This window comes from Dryobates pubescens, chromosome 31 (assembly GCF_014839835.1).
Source record: "Dryobates pubescens isolate bDryPub1 chromosome 31, bDryPub1.pri, whole genome shotgun sequence".
Taxonomy (NCBI): Eukaryota; Metazoa; Chordata; class Aves; order Piciformes; family Picidae; genus Dryobates; species Dryobates pubescens.
The window spans coordinates 9,287,894-9,306,159 of record NC_071642.1 but is presented as its reverse complement, the minus strand read 5'-3'; the positions used below and the strand labels follow the sequence as shown (position 1 = coordinate 9,306,159).

General features: G+C 63.0%; 2 protein-coding genes across 2 annotated transcripts; both read left to right on the top strand.

Annotated features, from left to right (window-relative positions):
* Positions 1–5,705: 5,705 nt before the first annotated feature.
* Positions 5,706–10,399, top strand: LOC104305631 (histone H2A.V). The gene is made up of 5 exons (XM_054175061.1): positions 5,706–5,874; positions 8,666–8,743; positions 9,501–9,614; positions 9,708–9,837; positions 10,043–10,399. Exons 1-5 carry the CDS (start codon positions 5,731–5,733, stop codon positions 10,102–10,104), a joined length of 528 nt encoding a protein of 175 aa, XP_054031036.1. The 5' UTR covers positions 5,706–5,730; the 3' UTR covers positions 10,105–10,399.
* A 1,865-nt stretch (positions 10,400–12,264) lies between these two features.
* Positions 12,265–17,892, top strand: MAT2A (methionine adenosyltransferase 2A). The gene is made up of 9 exons (XM_054175047.1): positions 12,265–12,431; positions 14,141–14,218; positions 14,315–14,437; positions 14,526–14,638; positions 15,298–15,441; positions 15,534–15,752; positions 16,302–16,484; positions 17,141–17,274; positions 17,771–17,892. The coding sequence occupies exons 1-9, from the start codon at positions 12,341–12,343 to the stop codon at positions 17,871–17,873; spliced, it is 1,188 nt and encodes a 395-aa protein (XP_054031022.1). The 5' UTR covers positions 12,265–12,340; the 3' UTR covers positions 17,874–17,892.
* The last annotated feature ends 374 nt before the right edge of the window (positions 17,893–18,266 follow it).

Here is an 18,266-nt window from a genome sequence, read left to right as displayed (position 1 = left end):
TGATTGGTTTTAAGCAGAAGGGTGGGAGGGGAGGGGAAAACAAAGCCCCGAGGTCGCTGGAGCTTCCAGACCTGTGTTGCCCCAGCAGGGTCGAGAGCAGGCCTACGGCTGTACAAAACCTGCTGTAAATCTTTGTACAGTGCCCCCAAAATCGCTGTAAATAGCCCCAAAAAACGGCTGGGCTGGGAGCCAGGAGCTGGTGGAAAGTTGAAACTGCTTCCAACAAATTGGTTGGGTTTTTTTCCCCCCTCCCACTTAAAAATTGTGGAAGAAAATGGGAAATTTCCTGCCCTGTTTCCAGGCCATGGGGTGGGCTCCTGGTGGAGGGTGACGAGGTGGGGGGGTGGAGGGGGGTGGCCACCGGCTGGGGAGGGGCTAAGTGGTGGTTTTCTCTTTGTGGTGATAAAACACAACCTCCCCCCACCCCCACCCCACCTCCCTGCCCTGCCGGCTTCTCTTGTTAAAAAAAAAGCAAAAAGAAAAAAAGTTTAACAAAAAAATCCACAAAAAAAAAAAAACCAAACACAAAAAAAAAAAAAGGACAAAAAAAAAGGAAAAACAAAAAATTGTGTAGGAGAGAGGAGAGCAGGAGGGGAACCTGAGCTGCGCAGCGGGAGGCGCGCTGAGGCAGCTGGAGGGACGCTGGAACCTTCTTGCTGGCCTGGAGTCCCCAGCAGATGCTGGGAGGGAAGATCCTGGTGGGGCAAGGCTGAGGCAGCGCTGCCCTCAACCCTTGTGGAGCCGGTCGGGCTGGCGGTGCTGGAGTGGAGCTGCTGGCACAGAGCTGGCGCTGGAGCGCAGCTGGAATGGAGCTGGCGGTGCTGGAGTGGAGCTGCTGGCACAGAGCTGGCGCTGGAGAGGAGCTGGAATGGAGCTGGCGGTGCTGGAGTGGAGCTGCTGGCACAGAGCTGGCGCTGGAGCAGAGCTGGAATGGAGCTGGCGGTGCTGGAGTGGAGCTGCTGGCACAGAGCTGGCGCTGGAGTGGAGCTGGTGGTGCTGGAGGGGAGCGGAACTGGAGTGGAGCAGATGCAGAGTGGAGCTTACAGTGCCAGTGTGGAGTGGAGCGGAACTGGCAGTGCCAATGCAGAGCAGAGCTGATGCGGAGCGGAGCTGATGCGGAGTGGAGCTGGCAGTGCCAATGTGGAGTGGAGCTGATGCGGAGCGGAGCTGGCGGTGCCAATGTGGAGCAGAGCTGATGCGGAGTGGAGCTGGCAGTGCCGATGTGGAGTGGAGCTGATGCGGAGTGGAGCTGGCAGTGCCAATGTGGAGCGGAGCTGATGCGGAGTGGAGCTGGCAGTGCCAATGTGGAGCAGAGCTGATGCGGAGTTGAGCTGGCGGTGCCAATGCGGAGCGGAGCTGATGCGGAGTGGAGCTGGCAGTGCCAATGTGGAGCAGAGCTGATGCGGAGTGGAGCTGATGTGGAGTTTAGCTGGCGGTGCCAATGCGGAGCGGAGCTGATGCGGAGTGGAGCTGGCAGTGCCAATGTGGAGCGGAGCTGATGCGGAGTTGAGCTGGCGGTGCCAATGCGGAGCGGAGCTGATGCGGAGTGGAGCTGATGCGGAGTGGAGCTGGCAGTGCCAATGTGGAGCAGAGCTGATGCGGAGTTGAGCTGGCGGTGCCAATGCGGAGCGGAGCTGATGCGGAGTGGAGCTGGCAGTGCCGATGTGGAGTGGAGCTGATGCGGAGTGGAGCTGGCAGCTGCAGCACCACAGGAGATCCTGGATGCAGGCACTGAGCAGATGCTGGAGCAAGCCAGCGGAGCAGGGCTGGCAGGGAGCGTGGCACCGCAGCTGCCTCACCACGGCGGTGCCAGCGCCAGGCCAATGGCTGCAGGGCAGGAGCTGGGAGCTGCCATGCCGGTGCCCCTCGGGGGACGCTGGAGGTCTCAAGGCCTCGAAGTCACAGCACCAGCGGCAGGCAGGCGGCCACGGGGGGGGGTGGCTTCGGTGTTCCCTACGGCAGCAGCATGGGCAGAGCTGGAAGGCGCCAGTTTCACCGTGCCTGGCGTGCTGCTGAGAGACCAAACCATTCACCCCTGAGTCCCCTGAGGAGAGAAGAGAGAAAGAAAAATAGAAAGAAAGAAAGAAAAGAAAGAAAGAAAAAGGGAAAGAAAAAAAAAAGTTTTATTCCTCTTATTTTTTTAACGAAAGAAAAACAAACAATAAAAGCAATCCATGCACTTTAGGCTGCCGGCGCCCGGGGGGGGGGGGTCCCGGTTTTTCCCTTCCCCCCCCCCCAATGTCTCCATCCCCCCCCTCCAACCCTTCCTCTGCGGCCGGCGGGGCGGCTTCGGGAGCGGCCCAGGGATGGGAGAGGGGAAAGGAGGGAGGGGGGGAAGCGGCCGGCGGTTGCCGAAGGCAGGTCCTGGATTTGACCACTAAGCGCAGACGACGCCCGAGGTGAGGAACTCCTGACGCCGACAGCACTCCGACCCGTAGCAGATTTTTGCAAATGGAGTTTTACAAGTCTATATTTAAAGAATTGTATGTTTGTAACAAATAAAAGTATGCCGAAAAGTGAATGAAAAACCCAACCCCGGCCCCGCCTCGCTCCTTGGGGAGGGTCCCGCCCCGGGGAGGGGGAAGAGAGCTCCAAGGTCCAGCTGGTGTTGAGGCTAAGCTTAAAGCGTGGCCCTCAGCACCACATCTCTGCAGCTTTGAAACCCCCCCCAAGGATGGGGACTGCACCACTGCCCTGGGCAGCCTGGGACAGGCCTGGACAACCCTTGCCAGGAGGAAATTGTTCCTCATGGCCAACCCAAACTTTCCCTCAAGGTGCAGCTCGAGGCCCATTGCCTCTCCTCCCATCACTTGTTCCTAGGGAGCAGAGCCCAACCCCCACCTGGCTCCAGCCTCCTCTCAGGAGCTGCAGAGAGCAATGAGCTCTCCCTCAGCCTCCTCTGCTCCAGCCTCAACCCCCCCAGCTCCCTCAGCTGCTCCTCCCCAGCCCAGCCCTGCAGACCCCTCCCCAGCTCTGTTGCCCTTCTCTGGCCCTGCTCCAGCCCTCCAAGTCCTTCTGGCAGTCAGAGCCCAAACCTGACCCCAACTCTCAAGCTGTGGCCTCCCCAGTGCCCAGTCCAGAGGGACAATCCCTGCCCTGGAGACGTCTCATAGGCGCCACCAGCTTGGCAGGCAGACCTATGGCATTGGGGGACTGGTTTGGGAACCCTCAGGGCTTTTTGGGCACACACAAATGTTGAGGGGTTGGAGTGGCACACTTGGGATCCCAGGTGTCAGTGCCCAGGTGGAATCAATCCTCAGACCTGGGGTGTGAGGGAGTGGCACTGGGGGGAGGGAGGAGCAGCTGGCACAGCACATGCACGTTGTGTGTGTCATGGCACTGCTGGCATGTGTAGGCCAGCCTGGCAGGGCGTGGGCACAGGTATACGGCAGGGGTGGGGCACTGCAATCACAGCGGTGTAGCATGGGCACCACCATATACACAGCATGGTCAGTGCCATACACGGGTGGCATCCTCATGGCTGTGCACAAGGCACGTTCCCAGCTGTGCCCATGGCCACACACGTGGAGGGGGCACTGTTCTGCCTGGCACGTTCCCAGCTGAGGGTAGGGGCACATTCACAGCTCTGTGTGTGGCATGTTCACCAACATGCACAAGGCATGTGTACAGCATGCCCAAGGCATGTGTATGGCATGCCCACAGCTATGTCCACAATGTGCTCTCAGCTATGGCTGTGCCATGCCCACAGCCACGTCCACAATGTGCTCACAGCCGTGTCCACGCTGTGCCCACAGCTATATCCATGATGAGCTCACAGCCGTGTCCATGCCGTGCCCGCAGCCATATCCATGGTGCGCCCACAGCCGTGTCCGTGCCGTTTTCACGGTGGTGTGGCCGGCATGCGGCGGTGCCCGCAGGCTGACGGCAGCCCGGTGCCGGCCGTGGCGCGGTGCAGGCGCCGCAGCTGCCGCCGCATTTAGCTCTGCGGCTCCCTGCGGGCTCGGGCTCATCTGAGGACACGGGCGGCAGCCGCCTGCGCATGAGCCGCAGCCGCCGCACCGCAGCCCCGCCGCGGGCAGCCGGGGCCCGGCCTGACCCCGGGACCGGCGGGTTGGGGGATGCTGGATTCCCGCCCCCCGGGAACGCCGGCCCCGCGGGGGGCAGCTGCCAGCGCCCCCGGGGACCCCGTCCCGCTCCGTGCCCCCGGCTGCGGGGCTGGGCAGCTGTCACCGAGCCGAGGGGAGGCCGTGGGGGGACAGCTGCGGGGGCCCCACATCCGCTGCAGCTGCTGCGCATGGGGCAGGTGCGGGCAGCGCTTGGTGCGGGGAGGGCACCGGGTGGGGCACGGGAGCAGCTGCGGGGCAGGGCGCGGGGCCCACGGTAGGGTCACCCCCGAGACTCCCCATGGCAGCTGCAGCAAAGGGCAGGGGCTGCCTAGTGCCCGACACACCCTGCCTGGTGCTGGAGACAGGCAGCCGGGGGGGAGGACACGCAGGGGGTGTCAGCGGCAGCGCGGTGCTGCCTTCCTTGCCCCCTGCTCTCTGGTGCCTCCCTGCCCACTCCATCCCCAGCGGGGCTGGGGCAGGGCCGGTCCCAGCGCTCCGTCACCACCCCCCCGGCTCTCAGAGCTGCTCCATTCCCGGCTCGCTGCAATCCAGACTCTCCCTTAGGGCACTGTCAGGGCAGCCGGGCTCGGTGTGACGCCGGGATGTGCTCCCCGTGCAGAATTAATGCCACTTTTTCACGACACTTGTGCCCAGCACATCCCCGCTGCCCCCTCCAGCCCCCTGCCACCCCGGGACAGGAACGCCTGAAGCTTTTTTTTGGCCCTGTTTTCGCTGCCATTACCAGGAACCGACCCTTCAACAGCTGCCGGAGCCCCGAGCCCCGCCACGAACCTGCCAGGGCTGCGGGGTCGCTTTCGGCTCCCTGCTGCCGCCTCTCTGATCCCTCAGCCTACAGGGCAGGACCAGCCTTGGGCTCTGTGCTTCCTGGCAGACACACAGGGAAGGGCTCAACAGCACCGCCCGGGGCCCGGCCTCGGCCGGCAGCGACTCCCCTGCGCCAGGCTCGGAGCAGTTTGCAACCCGGGGTTAGAGCCGCTCCCGGATGGGCCTCAAGCCCGAGCCCTGCGGGCGGGGGTGGCGGGGTTGAGGCGGCGGGCGGGCGGCTCCGTTCACCCCCGGCGGAGGGAGGTGTTGAGGCGGCGATCACCGCGGTGCAGTGGAGCAGCCCCAAGGCCGCGGGCCCTGCCCAGTGCCAAGCCCTCACCGCCACTGCAGACCCCGGCCCGCGTCCGAGCAGGCGCGGGGGGAAATCCGCCAAGGGTCCTAACGGAAGTCTGGGACAGCAAAACCAACCCCGTAGCGTGGTGCCCGCCTATAACGGCGGAGCTGGGCAAGTACCCCCCCGGCCCCGGCGCTCACAGCCCCAGTCCCCTCACAGCCGCGTCCGCCGCCACCCCCTCTCGGTGCAAACAAACAACATGGGGGGCGGGGACAGAGAATGGGCGGGAAAGGTTTCTCTTCTTCTATTGGATAAGTGAGCTGTCTGTCCGTCTAGCACCTCCTCTCGCGGGCCAGGCTCTGACTTTCTATTGGTGAAGGATCACGTCACTCCTCTGCACCGCCCACCGGCTGGGAACCTTCGGGCACGGCCCCCCGCCCTCACCCCTGCGTGCCGTGTGCAAAGGAAAAACAGCCGTTAAACGGGCCGCTGGGCGGAGCTAGAGAGGGGCCAAGAAATAGCTGTGTGATTGGTGGCCGCGGCATGTTCAAACTAGCATGGGAACTGTTGATTGGCTGGAGGTGGCCGCGGCAGGCCGGGCTCCCTCCTCGCGCTCGGGCGGGTTATTGTCTGGAGGCTCCTGAGGCGGCTCCAGCGCGGACGTGGGACCGGAGCGGCGACACCATGGTGAGGGCCAAGGGGAGGCTGGGTCGGAGCCCTTAGCGGGGCTCCGGGACCGGGGGGAGCCTGGAGCTGGGGAAACCTCTTCCCCGCCGGACCCGGGGGTGACGGGGGACTCGCGGGGGGGGCCGGAGCCGCCGCTGTCACCCGGAGCTGTGGCCAGGGTCGTGTGCCGCTCGGTGAGAGGCCGTGGAGAACGAACGGGTGGCTCCTGGAGCGGCTTCGTCACCCATCCGTGACCTTGGACACGGCGCCGCACCCTGTCCTGCCCTCTGTGGGGGATCCCCGGGGGCCTCCCGCGGACCAGGCGCCCAAAGCCGCCTCAGTGTCTGCCTTCCTCACTCCCGGGGCCGCCGCTGCTGTCTCACCGCAGCCGCTGGTGGCGAGGGCCCCTCGGGACGGGGTTTGAACCTCTTCCCCCGAACCTCGGCCCCAGCGGCCGGCCCGGCGGGGCTGGGAACTCCATTGTGCTGTCAGAGCCGGCGGCCGCCGGGACTCCTTTATTTGATCCTTTTTTTCTTTTCTTTGTTTTTTTTTTTTTTTTGAGGAAACAGCCTCCTTTACAGCCGCTTTCCGTGCTTAAGTCTTGTAAAAGTTGATTGCGTTGTAAGGAAGTGGTTGTAAGGGGCATAAAACACAGCGAGCGGCTGGACGGCGGCTGTCAAGGGGCGCTGCCGCCCGCCCCGGGCGGCCCCAGCCCCGGTGGGTTGTTGCTTTCCACGCCTGCATCCTCACTAAGGGCTCTGCGGGTTGCCAGAGCTCGCTGGTGGCTTCTCAGGGCAAAACCTCGTTCGGTGGTGGGGAGGCAAAGCCGGGGCTGAATCCTTCCCGGTGCCTCTTTCGGGGCCGAAGCCTGCGGGAGTGCCGCTTGTGGGGTCTGTAAGCGTCGGTTAGGATCCCAGGAGGCTTCTGAGTGGGAGATCCGGGCTGAGGCTTGACGTGGAAACCTGCCGGGAGGTTATGCAACGCTGGCTGCAGGAAACTTGTGCTCGGAATATCTCCCGACTTGTGGCGATGGAGACAAAAAGTTGCGTTTTGAGGCGTTTTACTGCTCTCTGAAGCAATAAGAAGGGGAAAAAAACCGAAGCTGCGAGAGACCACCGGCGAGTTCGAGAAGCGGCTCCCGCGGGGAGGAGGAGCCAAGGCGGCAGCGGCTCCGCGTTCCTGCGCCCCTCACCAGCGGGCCCCCGGGTGGGAGCGAACCGGGACCGTTTCGTTGCTCGAGGAGCCCTCGCTCTGCGGCGGCAGGGGGACGAGCTTCGGCAGGGAGCCATCGGCGGGCTGGGCTGTTGCGGCGTTTCCTCTGTGAACCCTGCCGAGGGTTGGTGAAAGTGGAGACAAACATCGAGACTTCTATTGGCAGGCTTCTGCTTGGTCGAATATCACTTAAAGAACAGCCGGGTGGGGAGCTGCCGGATAGAAAACTTCACAGGGACGTGGGGAAGTTTACAGCTGGCTGATAAAAGCCCTTGGAGTGAGCAGGAAGGGCTCTCCTGGAGCTGTCAGATATTCCCAGAGTGAGGAACTATCCCCAAACCCCCTCCAGAATTTGAAGTTTTCTGATAAAAGGAGCTCCTGATGCTGTGGTGCTGCAGAGTGGTTCTGGATCCCTCTTCCTCAGCCTCCCAACAAAGCAGAGCCACCTGCTTGTAAGGCCCCCTCCAGGTGTGGTGTTGGTGACCAGACCAGAACAGGTTTGCTGGGTCCTACAGCCAAACTTCTGAATTTCATCTTTGATTCCATATTTCCCTTTATTTCTTTGATGTTTGATTGAAACTCCCAGCTGGTGTTTGCTCCCAGCCTGCCTGTTAACCAGTGTCTTATTTTAACCACCTACCCCAGGGGTCTCTGGGTGCCCCTGGGCTCTCCAGGTTCCCCTGAAGGAGTGGAAGAGGCTGACAGCAGCTTTTGGCTCCCTTGCAACAAGCACAATTCCTGCTTTTTAGCAGGGGGTGGCAGTTGTGGGATCGATTGTTGGTGTAAAACCAGGGATTTTGATCCAGCTTGTCTGGGAGCTGCACTTCTTCCCTTTGCAGGGGCTCTGGGGGACCGTCTCCAGAAATCACAGGCTAGGAGATGGAATTTTAGGGATACCAGTGGTTGTTGTTTGTTTGACCACGTTGGATCCGGGGGTCCCAAGGTGATTTTTCAGGCAGAAACAGCAGGGTTTTCCTGGCTGCCCCCTCCCCATCGTTAGGATCTTCTTCAGCTCTCAGCAGTGTTGCATTTCCTTCCATATCCCTGAGACAGATCAGTTGCTTCAGGTGGATGCAGGATCCTGGCAAACCCTTGCTCAGCTCCTCTGTGTTTCTCAGCAGGTCCCAAACCCTCCTGCTTCAGGGGCTTTTGGCCACCTCCCGCAGTGTGATTGTCATGATTTGGTTTTGGCTCTCTGGTGATTTTCCAGCCTGGAGCAGGGCAGGAATCTCCTTCGAATCCCACAGGCTGGGCTGCAGGTTCCTCCAGGCAGAGCCTTGCGTCAGCGCTCGCCTCTGAGTCTGGAACCAAACCATTCTCCTGACTGCCGCTGCAAACCCGCTGACAAACCTGCAGTTTGGGGGCTCTTTGCCTCCTCCTTGGCACTCTGTGGGAAGCTGGGGGAATACCAGGAGTGGGAAGTGAGGGAGAGATGGCAGCTGGGTTGGTAAAGCAGCTGCTGCACCCCTCAAATTTGGGTTATTTTGGGTCATTGGAGAGGCCACACCTTGCCTGCCAGGAGCTGGCATGCTGAGGGCTGACAGCGCTGCAGGTCTCTCAGTTAATTAGGATTAATTAGCGATGCCTTTCTCTCTGGCAGGCTGGTGGCAAGGCGGGAAAGGACAGCGGGAAGGCCAAGGCGAAGGCTGTGTCACGCTCCCAGAGAGCTGGGCTGCAGGTATGGCACAGCCCAGTCCCTGGGCTCCTCATAAACTGGGGATTCTGGGGTAAAACCCACATTCTGGGAGGGAGCTCATACCCAAACCTCTCTTTTTTGGGGAGGAAAACACAATGATTTGTGATTGGTGGTGTTACCAGGGGAGAGCTTAGTTACTAGGTCCTAGGTGATACTGGAGAGGTGTTACTAGGGGAGGGCTTAGTTACTAGGTCTTAGGTGGTACTGGAGAGGTGTTACTAGGGGAGGACTTAGTTACTAGGTCTTAGGTGATAATGGAGAGGTGTTACTAGGGGAGGACTTAGTTACTAGGGCCTAGGTGTTTCTAGGAGGACCCAGCCTTGCAGAGCCCTTGTGTCCAGGCTCAGAGAGGATCTTGCAGGGAGGGTGTGAGCATTAACTTGGGTAATTATTAGTCATAGGCTGGGCTGGAAGGGACCTCCAAAGGTCATCCAGTCTGACTTCTCTGCTGTCAGCAGGGACACCTCCAACTAGATTAGACTGCCCAGGGCCTTGTTGAGCCTCACCTTGAATATCTGCAGGGAAGAGACCTCAAGCACCTCTCTGGGCAACCCGTTCCAGTGTTCCCCCAGCCTCATACTCTGGGAAACGTGGTGGATATCTGCTGGTGCAGCAATTTGATATAGGAGCTCCTAGAAGCTGTGGGCAAGGGCAGGGTTGGGCGATCCTGGGCCAGAATGCAGGATGAATTGAGGCAATGTGTTGGAGGCTGAGGAGGTGTCTCTTGCTCCCACCCCAGTTCCCCGTGGGGCGCATCCACCGGCACCTCAAGACTCGCACGACCAGCCACGGGCGAGTGGGCGCCACCGCCGCCGTCTACAGCGCGGCCATCCTGGAGTACCTCACTGCTGAGGTGAGTCCCAGGCTGCTCTCCCTGCCTCACTCCTTCCCAGATCCCAGTTCCTTCTCCCTCGGGATCCCCAACACCTTCCTCGTGTCCCGGCAGGTGCTGGAGCTGGCGGGAAATGCATCGAAAGACCTGAAAGTCAAGCGGATCACTCCCCGCCACTTGCAGCTGGCCATCCGTGGGGATGAGGAGCTGGATTCCCTGATCAAAGCCACCATTGCTGGAGGAGGTGAGTGTTGCTCCCTCCTCCCTCTCCCAGACTGGGAATTTCACTGAGGAGAAAGGAAGCCAAGCAGGAATTGGGCAGCGCCGACGACTACCAGAGCGTGGCAGGGACCCGTCGCCAAACTCTATATATAGGGGATCAGGGATTTCTCCCAGCTTCTTTAGGAAGTGAGAATCCCATGGGAATTTTCCTCCTCTCTCCTCCCCAGGTGTCATCCCCCACATCCACAAGTCTCTGATCGGAAAGAAGGGACAACAGAAGACAGCGTAAGGAGGGGAGGATGCGCAGCGGCCTGCTCCCTCCTGCCGCCGGCACTGACCTGGGACAGCAGAAACCTTGGGAATCCCTGGGATTTGGTTTTTTTAAGGCATAGTTGACAGGAGGAGCATAGACAACTGACTGTAGAGAGGAGGAGGCGGGGTGCAGGCTGTGTAGAGTGGAGGGGGGCCGCGCAGGTGTACCTGTGAGGGTGGTGGGCAGGGGCAGGGACAGGGGAGGGTCTTGGCTGCTCCCTGGGGTTTTATACAAATGTGGGCTGGATAAACCATTTTTTACAGAAAAAATCCCCACCTCGGCCCTGCTGTCGTCATGGGGGAAGCCCCAGGAGGGGCTGGCGAAGGGGTGAGAGCTGGGGTGCATGCACACGCCCCCCACACCTAGCTGGGAGCCCTTCGGATGCTGGCGCAGGGACCGGGGCTTTCCCGCGCCATATGCAAATGTTTCTCCGCCCCTTATGGAAATGTACCAGCTCATGCTGCTCCGCCCTCTATGCAAATACGCGGGAGGGGTGGGGTGAGCCCCAGAGCTCCGCCTTCAGGCCCTGCCCCTGATGGCTCTGAGACAGCGCTGGCGAGGGGGGGTCGCAGGGGGAGTGGCGGGGGGGACCCTCTGTCAGTCTGTCCTGGGTGTCTGTCTGTCCTGAGCATCAGGGTCCTGGGAATTTGGGTGTGGTATGCTGGGTCTGTGTGTCCTGGGTGTTCCATCTGCCCTGGGCATGTGGGTACCAGGTGTCCCTCTGTCCTATGTGTCTCTTTATCCTGGGTCCTGGGAATGGTGTCTGTCTGTTTGCCCTTAGCATGTGGGGCATAGGTGTCAGGTCTCTGTTACAGATGTCCATCTCACCTGGGTTTGGGGCCTGGGTGTCCCCTCTGACCTGGCTGCTTGGGTGCCATGTGCCCATCCTTGGCATTGAGGTCTTGAGTGCCTGTCTGTCTTGCTTGTAGAATCCTGCTTGTGTGCCCGTGGGCACGCGGATTCCAGATGCCCATCTGACCTAGCTGGGTGGGTTCTGGGTGTCCTGTCAGCCCTGGGCACATTGATGCCCATCTGCACTGGGTGTCCTGTCTCTCCTCAGCACAAGGCACTGGTGTTGGTCTGTCTGCCCTTGGTGTCCATCCCAGCTGGGTCTGTGCTTCCCAGGTGTCTGTCCTGGCTGCACTGGTTCCCGCCCAGGCAGTCCCTTGCTGTGGCCTGTCCCAGTACACCTCGTGCTCTGGGCACATGCCTGGGCTCAGGGTGCTGGTGCCTGACCCAGGGAGGGGCTGGGCCGTGCCCGCAGGCAGCCAGGCAGGTGCTGCAGGCCGGGAGGAGGGAGGGAGCTGGGAAGGCTCCAGCAGTGGCAACACCAGCGGCTGGTTGCATCAGGTGCCAAGAGCAGCGATCGCCCCAAGTGCTGCCAGCACCCCGCTGCAGCTTCAGCCGCGGCCTGCAGGGCCGCAGCCCCACAGAGCCGGGACCGGGCGGTGGGACCGGGCCTGGCCTGAGCTGCCTTGGCCGTGGTCCTGCCTGTGCCACAAGATGGTGGCAGGAGGTGTTGGGGTGGGGCGCGCACCGTTGGGGCAGAGGGGGCGAGGCCGACGGGCCGGTGGGCAAGCCCGGGAAGGAGGGTAGTGGGCCTGGAGCTGGTGCCGTGGGGAACAGCCACGGGGAGGCGAGGCGGCGGGGACAAGGACGGCACAATGGCGGAGCCGCGCAGCCCGCAAGATGGCGGCGGGGAGGAACCGTCCTCGCCGCCCGCGGATCGCACACTGCGCATGCGCGCTCCGCACCCCCCCAAGGCGCATGCGACCGCCGCCCGGCCGGCCTGAGAGGGCGATTCTATGTGGCAGCACCGGGGGGAGTTGTGACAATGAGGGGCGCCGCTTGCTCCCACTCGCCGTGACCCAGAGGCACGGGGAAAAGCCTGACCGGCCGTCCAACCTCGATCGATGCCCGGCTGGCAGGGAGGGACGCGGCCCAGGGGTGCCGGCAGAGGCCGCGCTCGGAGTTACGTAACGCATTCCCCCCCCGTCCGCCGGCAGTAGTTCCACCGCTCGGCCCCCGCGGTGCGTTTGGCGTCCTCCATTGGCTAAGCGAGGCGGTGACGGCGGTGCCAGCAGACTATAAATAGCGGCGGAACGGCGGGCGCTGCTCTTATTCTGCTGTGGCCGTTCCAGCGTCGCTTGCATTCTGTGCTCCGCCTGCTGCCGCCGAGTCGCTTCATCCTTGTTTTTATTTCTTCTGCGCCATGAACGGGCAACTCAACGGCTTCCATGAGGTGTTCATCGAGGAGGGCACCTTTCTTTTCACCTCTGAGTCCGTGGGCGAGGGGCACCCAGGTGCGGGCCGAGGCGGCGGGGAGGCCACCGCGCAGGCGCGGCCCGGCGGCGGGGCGGGAGGAGGAGGAGGGGGACGGGGCGGGTTGGGGAGGGTCGGGAGCGCGCCCGGTGAGTGTCGGGGGATGGAGGTCCTGGCGGACAGGTTTGGGGGGGGGGGGGGGAGTAGGGGCAGCCGTGACGCCAGCGGGCGCGCGCGCAGTGCGGGGCGGCGCGCGCCGCATTGCGGGCCCCGGCGCGCACGTGCTTCCCGCCTTGGCGGGGGGGGGGGGGGGAGGGACGGCCGTGGAACGGACACGACACGGGAGGACACGACACGCACCGGGGGCGCAGGGAGGGCTGGGGTTGTCTCTGTGGTACCGGTTGACGTAACGGCGGCTGGGGAGGGCTGCCGTGACTCAGCCGTGACTAAGCAGTTCCCGGGGGGGGCGGCAGGACCCCCGCGTGTGTCCCCCGCTCCATCCCCGGTGCGTTCCGGTGGTTCCTCCCCTTCTGACAGTGGCGGTGCCGCGGATCTGCCCCGGGCTGCCCTGCGTCGCAGCGTGGCTGCCGGGGCCGTGGTAGGCCTGGCGAACACAGGCATCCCCTCCGTCGCTTCCCCTCCGCCTTCCAGAGCAGGGTGCCCCCCCCCCCTCCCCCCAGCGCCCGTCGTGGTGATGGAGCATCCCTGCCACCCTGCCTTGTCCAGATGTGCTCCCTCCCCTGCAACTGGAGAGTCAGGACCCCCGTGGGGACTGTTCTGGGGCACCCCAGGGCTCAGGCCGGCTGCCAGTGCGGTGCCACCGCGTGCCGGGCTCCCTGCTGCCTTTGTGCTCACAGTTTAGGCATATGCAAATAGCTGCGCGGGCAGCTGCCAGCACCCACTGCCGGAGGGCTCCCCGTGTCCTCCCCCGGCATCTGCTGCCCGGGGGCTCCCCGATTCCCCCCCAGCACCTGCTCCTTGGGTGCTCCCTGTTGTCCCCCACACCTCAAAGACGTTTTTGCATCGCCTCGCAGTGTAGGTCACAGCACTGCAGCCTCCGGCCCCCGCTGGAATAGCCAGAGCCCCATGGGCAGTTTGGGGCCTCCCCACCCCCGGAATTAGGTGTTGCTGGAGGAGAACAGGGAGCCGAGCTCCTTTGTGTGGGTTTAAGGTCCCTTCCCTTGTTCTTTCCCCCGAAGATGCAGCCATGGGAGCTGCTGTACCCGACCGGGGCAGGTTCTGCCTCATCCTCTCCACATCCAGCTGGAAAGGTCGCTGCCAAGGACGGCAGAGTCGGAGTGCTGCTTGGGCAGCTCCTGGAGCAGAAACCAGAGCTCTCCCGGAACAAATTATCCCGGGGGATGCTGGGGGGAGCTGGGCATCCCCTGGGAGCTGCTGGCACCAAGCAGTCTCTAGGGAGCCGGAGGGGGGGCAGGCAGAGCTGGCACACTGCAGGACACGGGCTGGGATGTTGGTCCCCTTTGGCACTGGCATAGGTGGCTGATCCCAGTTCCTGAGCCGACTGGAACTGGAGCTTAACTGGTAAATGCTTGAAATTCCAGGCTTAGAACCCAGCTGGGGACAAGGCAGGGCTGTGCCTGGCAGGAGGCTTACAGGGAGGCTGGGCGGAGGGGGCAGGGCTCAGCCATGGCTCTGCTGCCTGGGGCTAGCTGTGCCGAGGGCTGGCAGCAGGAAGGAAGGACTGGACTGGGCTGGGCTGTGACACTCTGTCCACCCTGCCCCCCCCCAGATAAAATCTGTGACCAGATCAGCGACGCTGTCCTGGATGCCCACCTCAAGCAGGACCCTGATGCCAAGGTGGCATGCGGTGAGTAGCTCCCTGGGGCCAGGCACTGACGTGGGCACCGCGGGGGGTGGTGCCGGCGCTGACGCTGTCCTTGTGCCCTGTCCCCGTGCCCTGCAGAGACGGTGGCCAAGACAGGGATGATCCTGCTGGCAGGAGAGATCACTTCCAGGGCTGCTGTTGACTACCAGAAGGTGGTGAGGGACACTATCAAGCACATCGGTTACGATGACTCCTCCAAAGGTTGGTGCTGCTGGGGGTGGTGCCTGGCACGGTGCCACTCTGGGGTTTGGTTCCCCAGGCTCTCACTGCAGCCTCTGCTCTGCCCCAGGCTTTGACTACAAGACCTGCAACGTGCTGGTGGCCCTGGAGCAGCAGTCCCCTGACATCGCCCAGGGTGTCCACCTGGATCGCAGCGAGGAGGACATTGGTGCTGGGGACCAGGTGAGTTTGCCTGGGAGGAGGCAAGGTAGAGTGCCCAGGTGGGCAAAGAGGGCAGCAGCAGCCTGGCCTGGAGCAGCAGTGGTGTGGGCAGCAGGAGCAGGGCAGGGACTGTGCCCCTGGGCTGGGCACTGGCACAGCTGGAATCCTGGGCTCAGGGTTGGGCTCTGACTGCCAGAAGGACTTGGAGGGCTGGAGCAGGGCCAGAGAAGGGCAACAGAGCTGGGGAAGGGTCTGGAGAGCAGGGCTGGGGAGGAGCAGCTGAGGGAGCTGGGGGGGTTGAGGCTGGAGCAGAGGAGGCTGAGGGAGAGCTCATTGTTCTCTACAGTTCCTGAGAGGAGGCTGGAGCCAGGTGGGGGTTGGGCTCTGCTCCCTAGGAACAAGTGATGGGAGGAGAGGAAATGGCCTCAGGTTGGCCCAGGGGAGGCTCAGGTTGGCTATGAGGAACAATTTCTTCCTGGAAGGGTTTGTCCAGGCCTGGCCCAGGCTGCCCAGGGCAGTGGTGCAGTCCCCAGCCCTGGAGGGGTTCCAGAGCCCTGGAGCTGTGGTGCTGAGGGCTATGGGGTGGTGGTGCTGGGGCAGTGCAGGGCTCAGGGCTGGACTGGGTGATCTGAAAAGACCTTTCCCATCTTTCCACTCACTTCCTCCTCTCTCTGCCCTAGGGCTTGATGTTTGGTTATGCCACAGACGAGACCGAGGAGTGCATGCCCCTGACCATCGTCCTGGCACACAAGCTCAATGCCAAGCTGGCCGAGCTGCGCCGCAATGGCACCCTGCCCTGGCTGCGCCCCGACTCCAAGACCCAGGTGAGAGGAGCTGGCTGGCAGGGAGCTCCCTCCCAGCACCTGGAGGGTGCCCGGCAGCAGCTCCCCCGAGCTGACCCCTGCCTGTCCCGCAGGTGACGGTGCAGTACATGCAGGACCGCGGCGCCGTCATCCCCATCCGCGTGCACACCATCGTCATCTCGGTGCAGCACGACGAGGAGGTCTGCCTGGACGAGATGAGAGACGCCCTGAAGGAGAAGGTCATCAAGGCAGTGGTGCCAGCCAAGTACCTGGACGAGGACACCATCTACCACCTGCAGCCCAGCGGCCGCTTCGTCATCGGCGGCCCCCAGGTGCCTCGGGGACTCAGGGTGGCGTGGAGGGGGCTGGGAGGGAGCTCCAGAGGGCAGCCGGTGCCAGCCCCTGCAGCCAGCAGGGGCAGTCCCAGCTGGAGCAGGCTGCCCTCAGCGCTGCCCAGCCTTGCCTTGGGTAGCTCCGGGGACGGGGCCTCAGCCACCGGCAGCCTTCTGGCCCAACTGTGGTGGTGGCACTGCAGTGGTGGCAGTGGCGTGGCGGTGCAGGCGTGCCACCGCGCTGGTGGCACAGTGGTGGTGGCGATGGCAACGATGGCGGTGCAGGGGTGGCACCACGGTGGTGGCACAGCGGTGGTGGCGATGGCGACGATGGCGGTGCAGGGGTGGCACCGCGGTGGTGGCACAGCGGTGGTGGCGATGGCGACGATGGCGGTGCAGGGGTGGCACCACGGTGGTGGCGATGGCAACGATGGTGGTGCAGGGGTGGCACCACGGTGGTGGCGATGGCAACGATGGCGGTGCAGGGGTGGCACCGCGCTGGTGGCGGCGCTGGGGGCACCGCGGTGACTGCTCCTGTTGCCTCGGCAGGGGGACGCAGGCCTGACCGGGCGCAAGATCATTGTGGACACCTATGGGGGCTGGGGGGCGCACGGGGGCGGAGCCTTCTCGGGCAAGGACTACACCAAGGTGGATCGCTCGGCCGCCTACGCCGCGCGCTGGGTCGCCAAGTCCCTCATCAAGGCCGGGCTGTGCCGCAGGGTGCTCGTGCAGGTGGGTGGTGCCAGGGGGGCCTCTCCCTTCCTCCAGGGATCTTCATAGTATCATAGAATCAGGCAGGGCTGGCAGGGACCACAAGGATCAGCTAGTTCCAACCCCCCTGCCATGGGCAGGGACAGCCCACACTAGACCAGGCTGGCCAGAGCCTCACCCAGCCTGCGCATAAACACCCGCAGGGCTGGGTCCTCACCCACCTCCCTGGACAAACCATCCCAGGGCTTCACCACTGTCATGGGGAAGAACTTCCTCCTCACCTCCAGCCTGAATCTCCCCACTTCCTGCTTCATTCCATTCCCCCCAGTCCTATCACTGCCTGAGATCCTGAGCAGTCCCTCCCCAGCCTTCAGATACTGGAAGGCCACAATGAGGTCACCTCGGAGCCTTCTCTTCTCCAGACTCCCTCCTCCCCTCTGGGGGAGCCCCTCTTCTTTTTCAGGGCTCCCCTCTTCACCTCCAGGGGTCCACTCCTTGCTTCAAGGGGTCCTCCTCCCCTCCCCCAGAGGGACCTCTGCCCTCCTCCAGAGGCCTCCCTCTTATCCCCCAGGGGGGTCCCCTCCACCTCTCCAGGGGTTTCCTCCTCTCCCCCCGCCTCCAGGGGTGGTGTTTAGGGGGGGAAAACACTCTGAGAGTCGCTGTGCCTCTCCCCCCAGGTCTCCTACGCTATTGGTGTCTCCCACCCCCTGTCCATCTCCATCTTCCACTACGGCACCTCCCAGAAGAGCGAGAGGGAGCTGCTGGAGATCGTCAAGAAGAACTTCGACCTGCGCCCGGGGGTCATCGTCAGGTAACGGGCACCAGGCACCGGGGGGCACATGCACACGGCTGGCACCTGGGGAGGCTGCGCTGGGTACCGGGGGGGATGCGCCGACGCTGGCAGAGGAAATGGTAGGGGGTGAGGGGGAGGGAGATGGTGGAGGGCTGGGGGTGTCCCCCTCCCGCTCCCCCCCCGGAGCAGCCGCGGTCGCCGCAGAGGACCTGGGCAGAGAGAAGAGCGAAACGGGCACGGAGCCGGGGGGTGAGTACCACCCTCTGCCCCCCAGCGCTTGGAGCTTCTCCTGGGAGACCCTCATGGGAGGAGCAGCTCCAACCGTCTGCCCCCACCTCCCCTTCCCCTCCCTCCCTGCTTCTTGGTTGTTTTTTCTCTACTTCCTCTTCACTCTCGGGGACTTAGAAGGGCGGGGAGGCGACACCAAGGATGGTACAGGATGGGCAGGAGGGTGTGGAAACGAAACCAAAGCAGGTGCCAGGTGGGCACTGAGGGCTGGACTTGTATATTCCAGGGATCTGGATCTGAAGAAACCCCTTTATCAGAGGACTGCAGCTTATGGCCACTTTGGCAGGGACAGCTTCCCATGGGAAGTGCCCAAAAAACTAAAATATTAAGGAAAGAAAACCCCTTACCCCTCCCTCCCCCCCAAATTTTTTGTCAGGCCCTTACCCCCACCCCAACTGAGCGTAGGCTACAGAGAAGCTCATTGGGCTCTGGGCTTAAGAGTCCTCCCCCACCCCACCCTCCCCCCTTCTTTTTTTTTTACCCCCTCCCCACCTCTCTTTCTCTCTCAGCATCATTTGGGCTGTGTGGGGACCCCCCCTCTCCCCCCCCCCCCCAACTGCTTTTAAACTCTCAAGTGTGAGGTCTGAGCTCAGAGATGGCAAAACAAAAGACCCCCCCCGAAAAAATCCTTCATTGTTGGGGAGCCACGACCCCAATGATGAACTCCCAACCCCTCCCCCCCAGAATCCCTCACTTGGTGCTGGTTCAAACCTCTCAGAGGA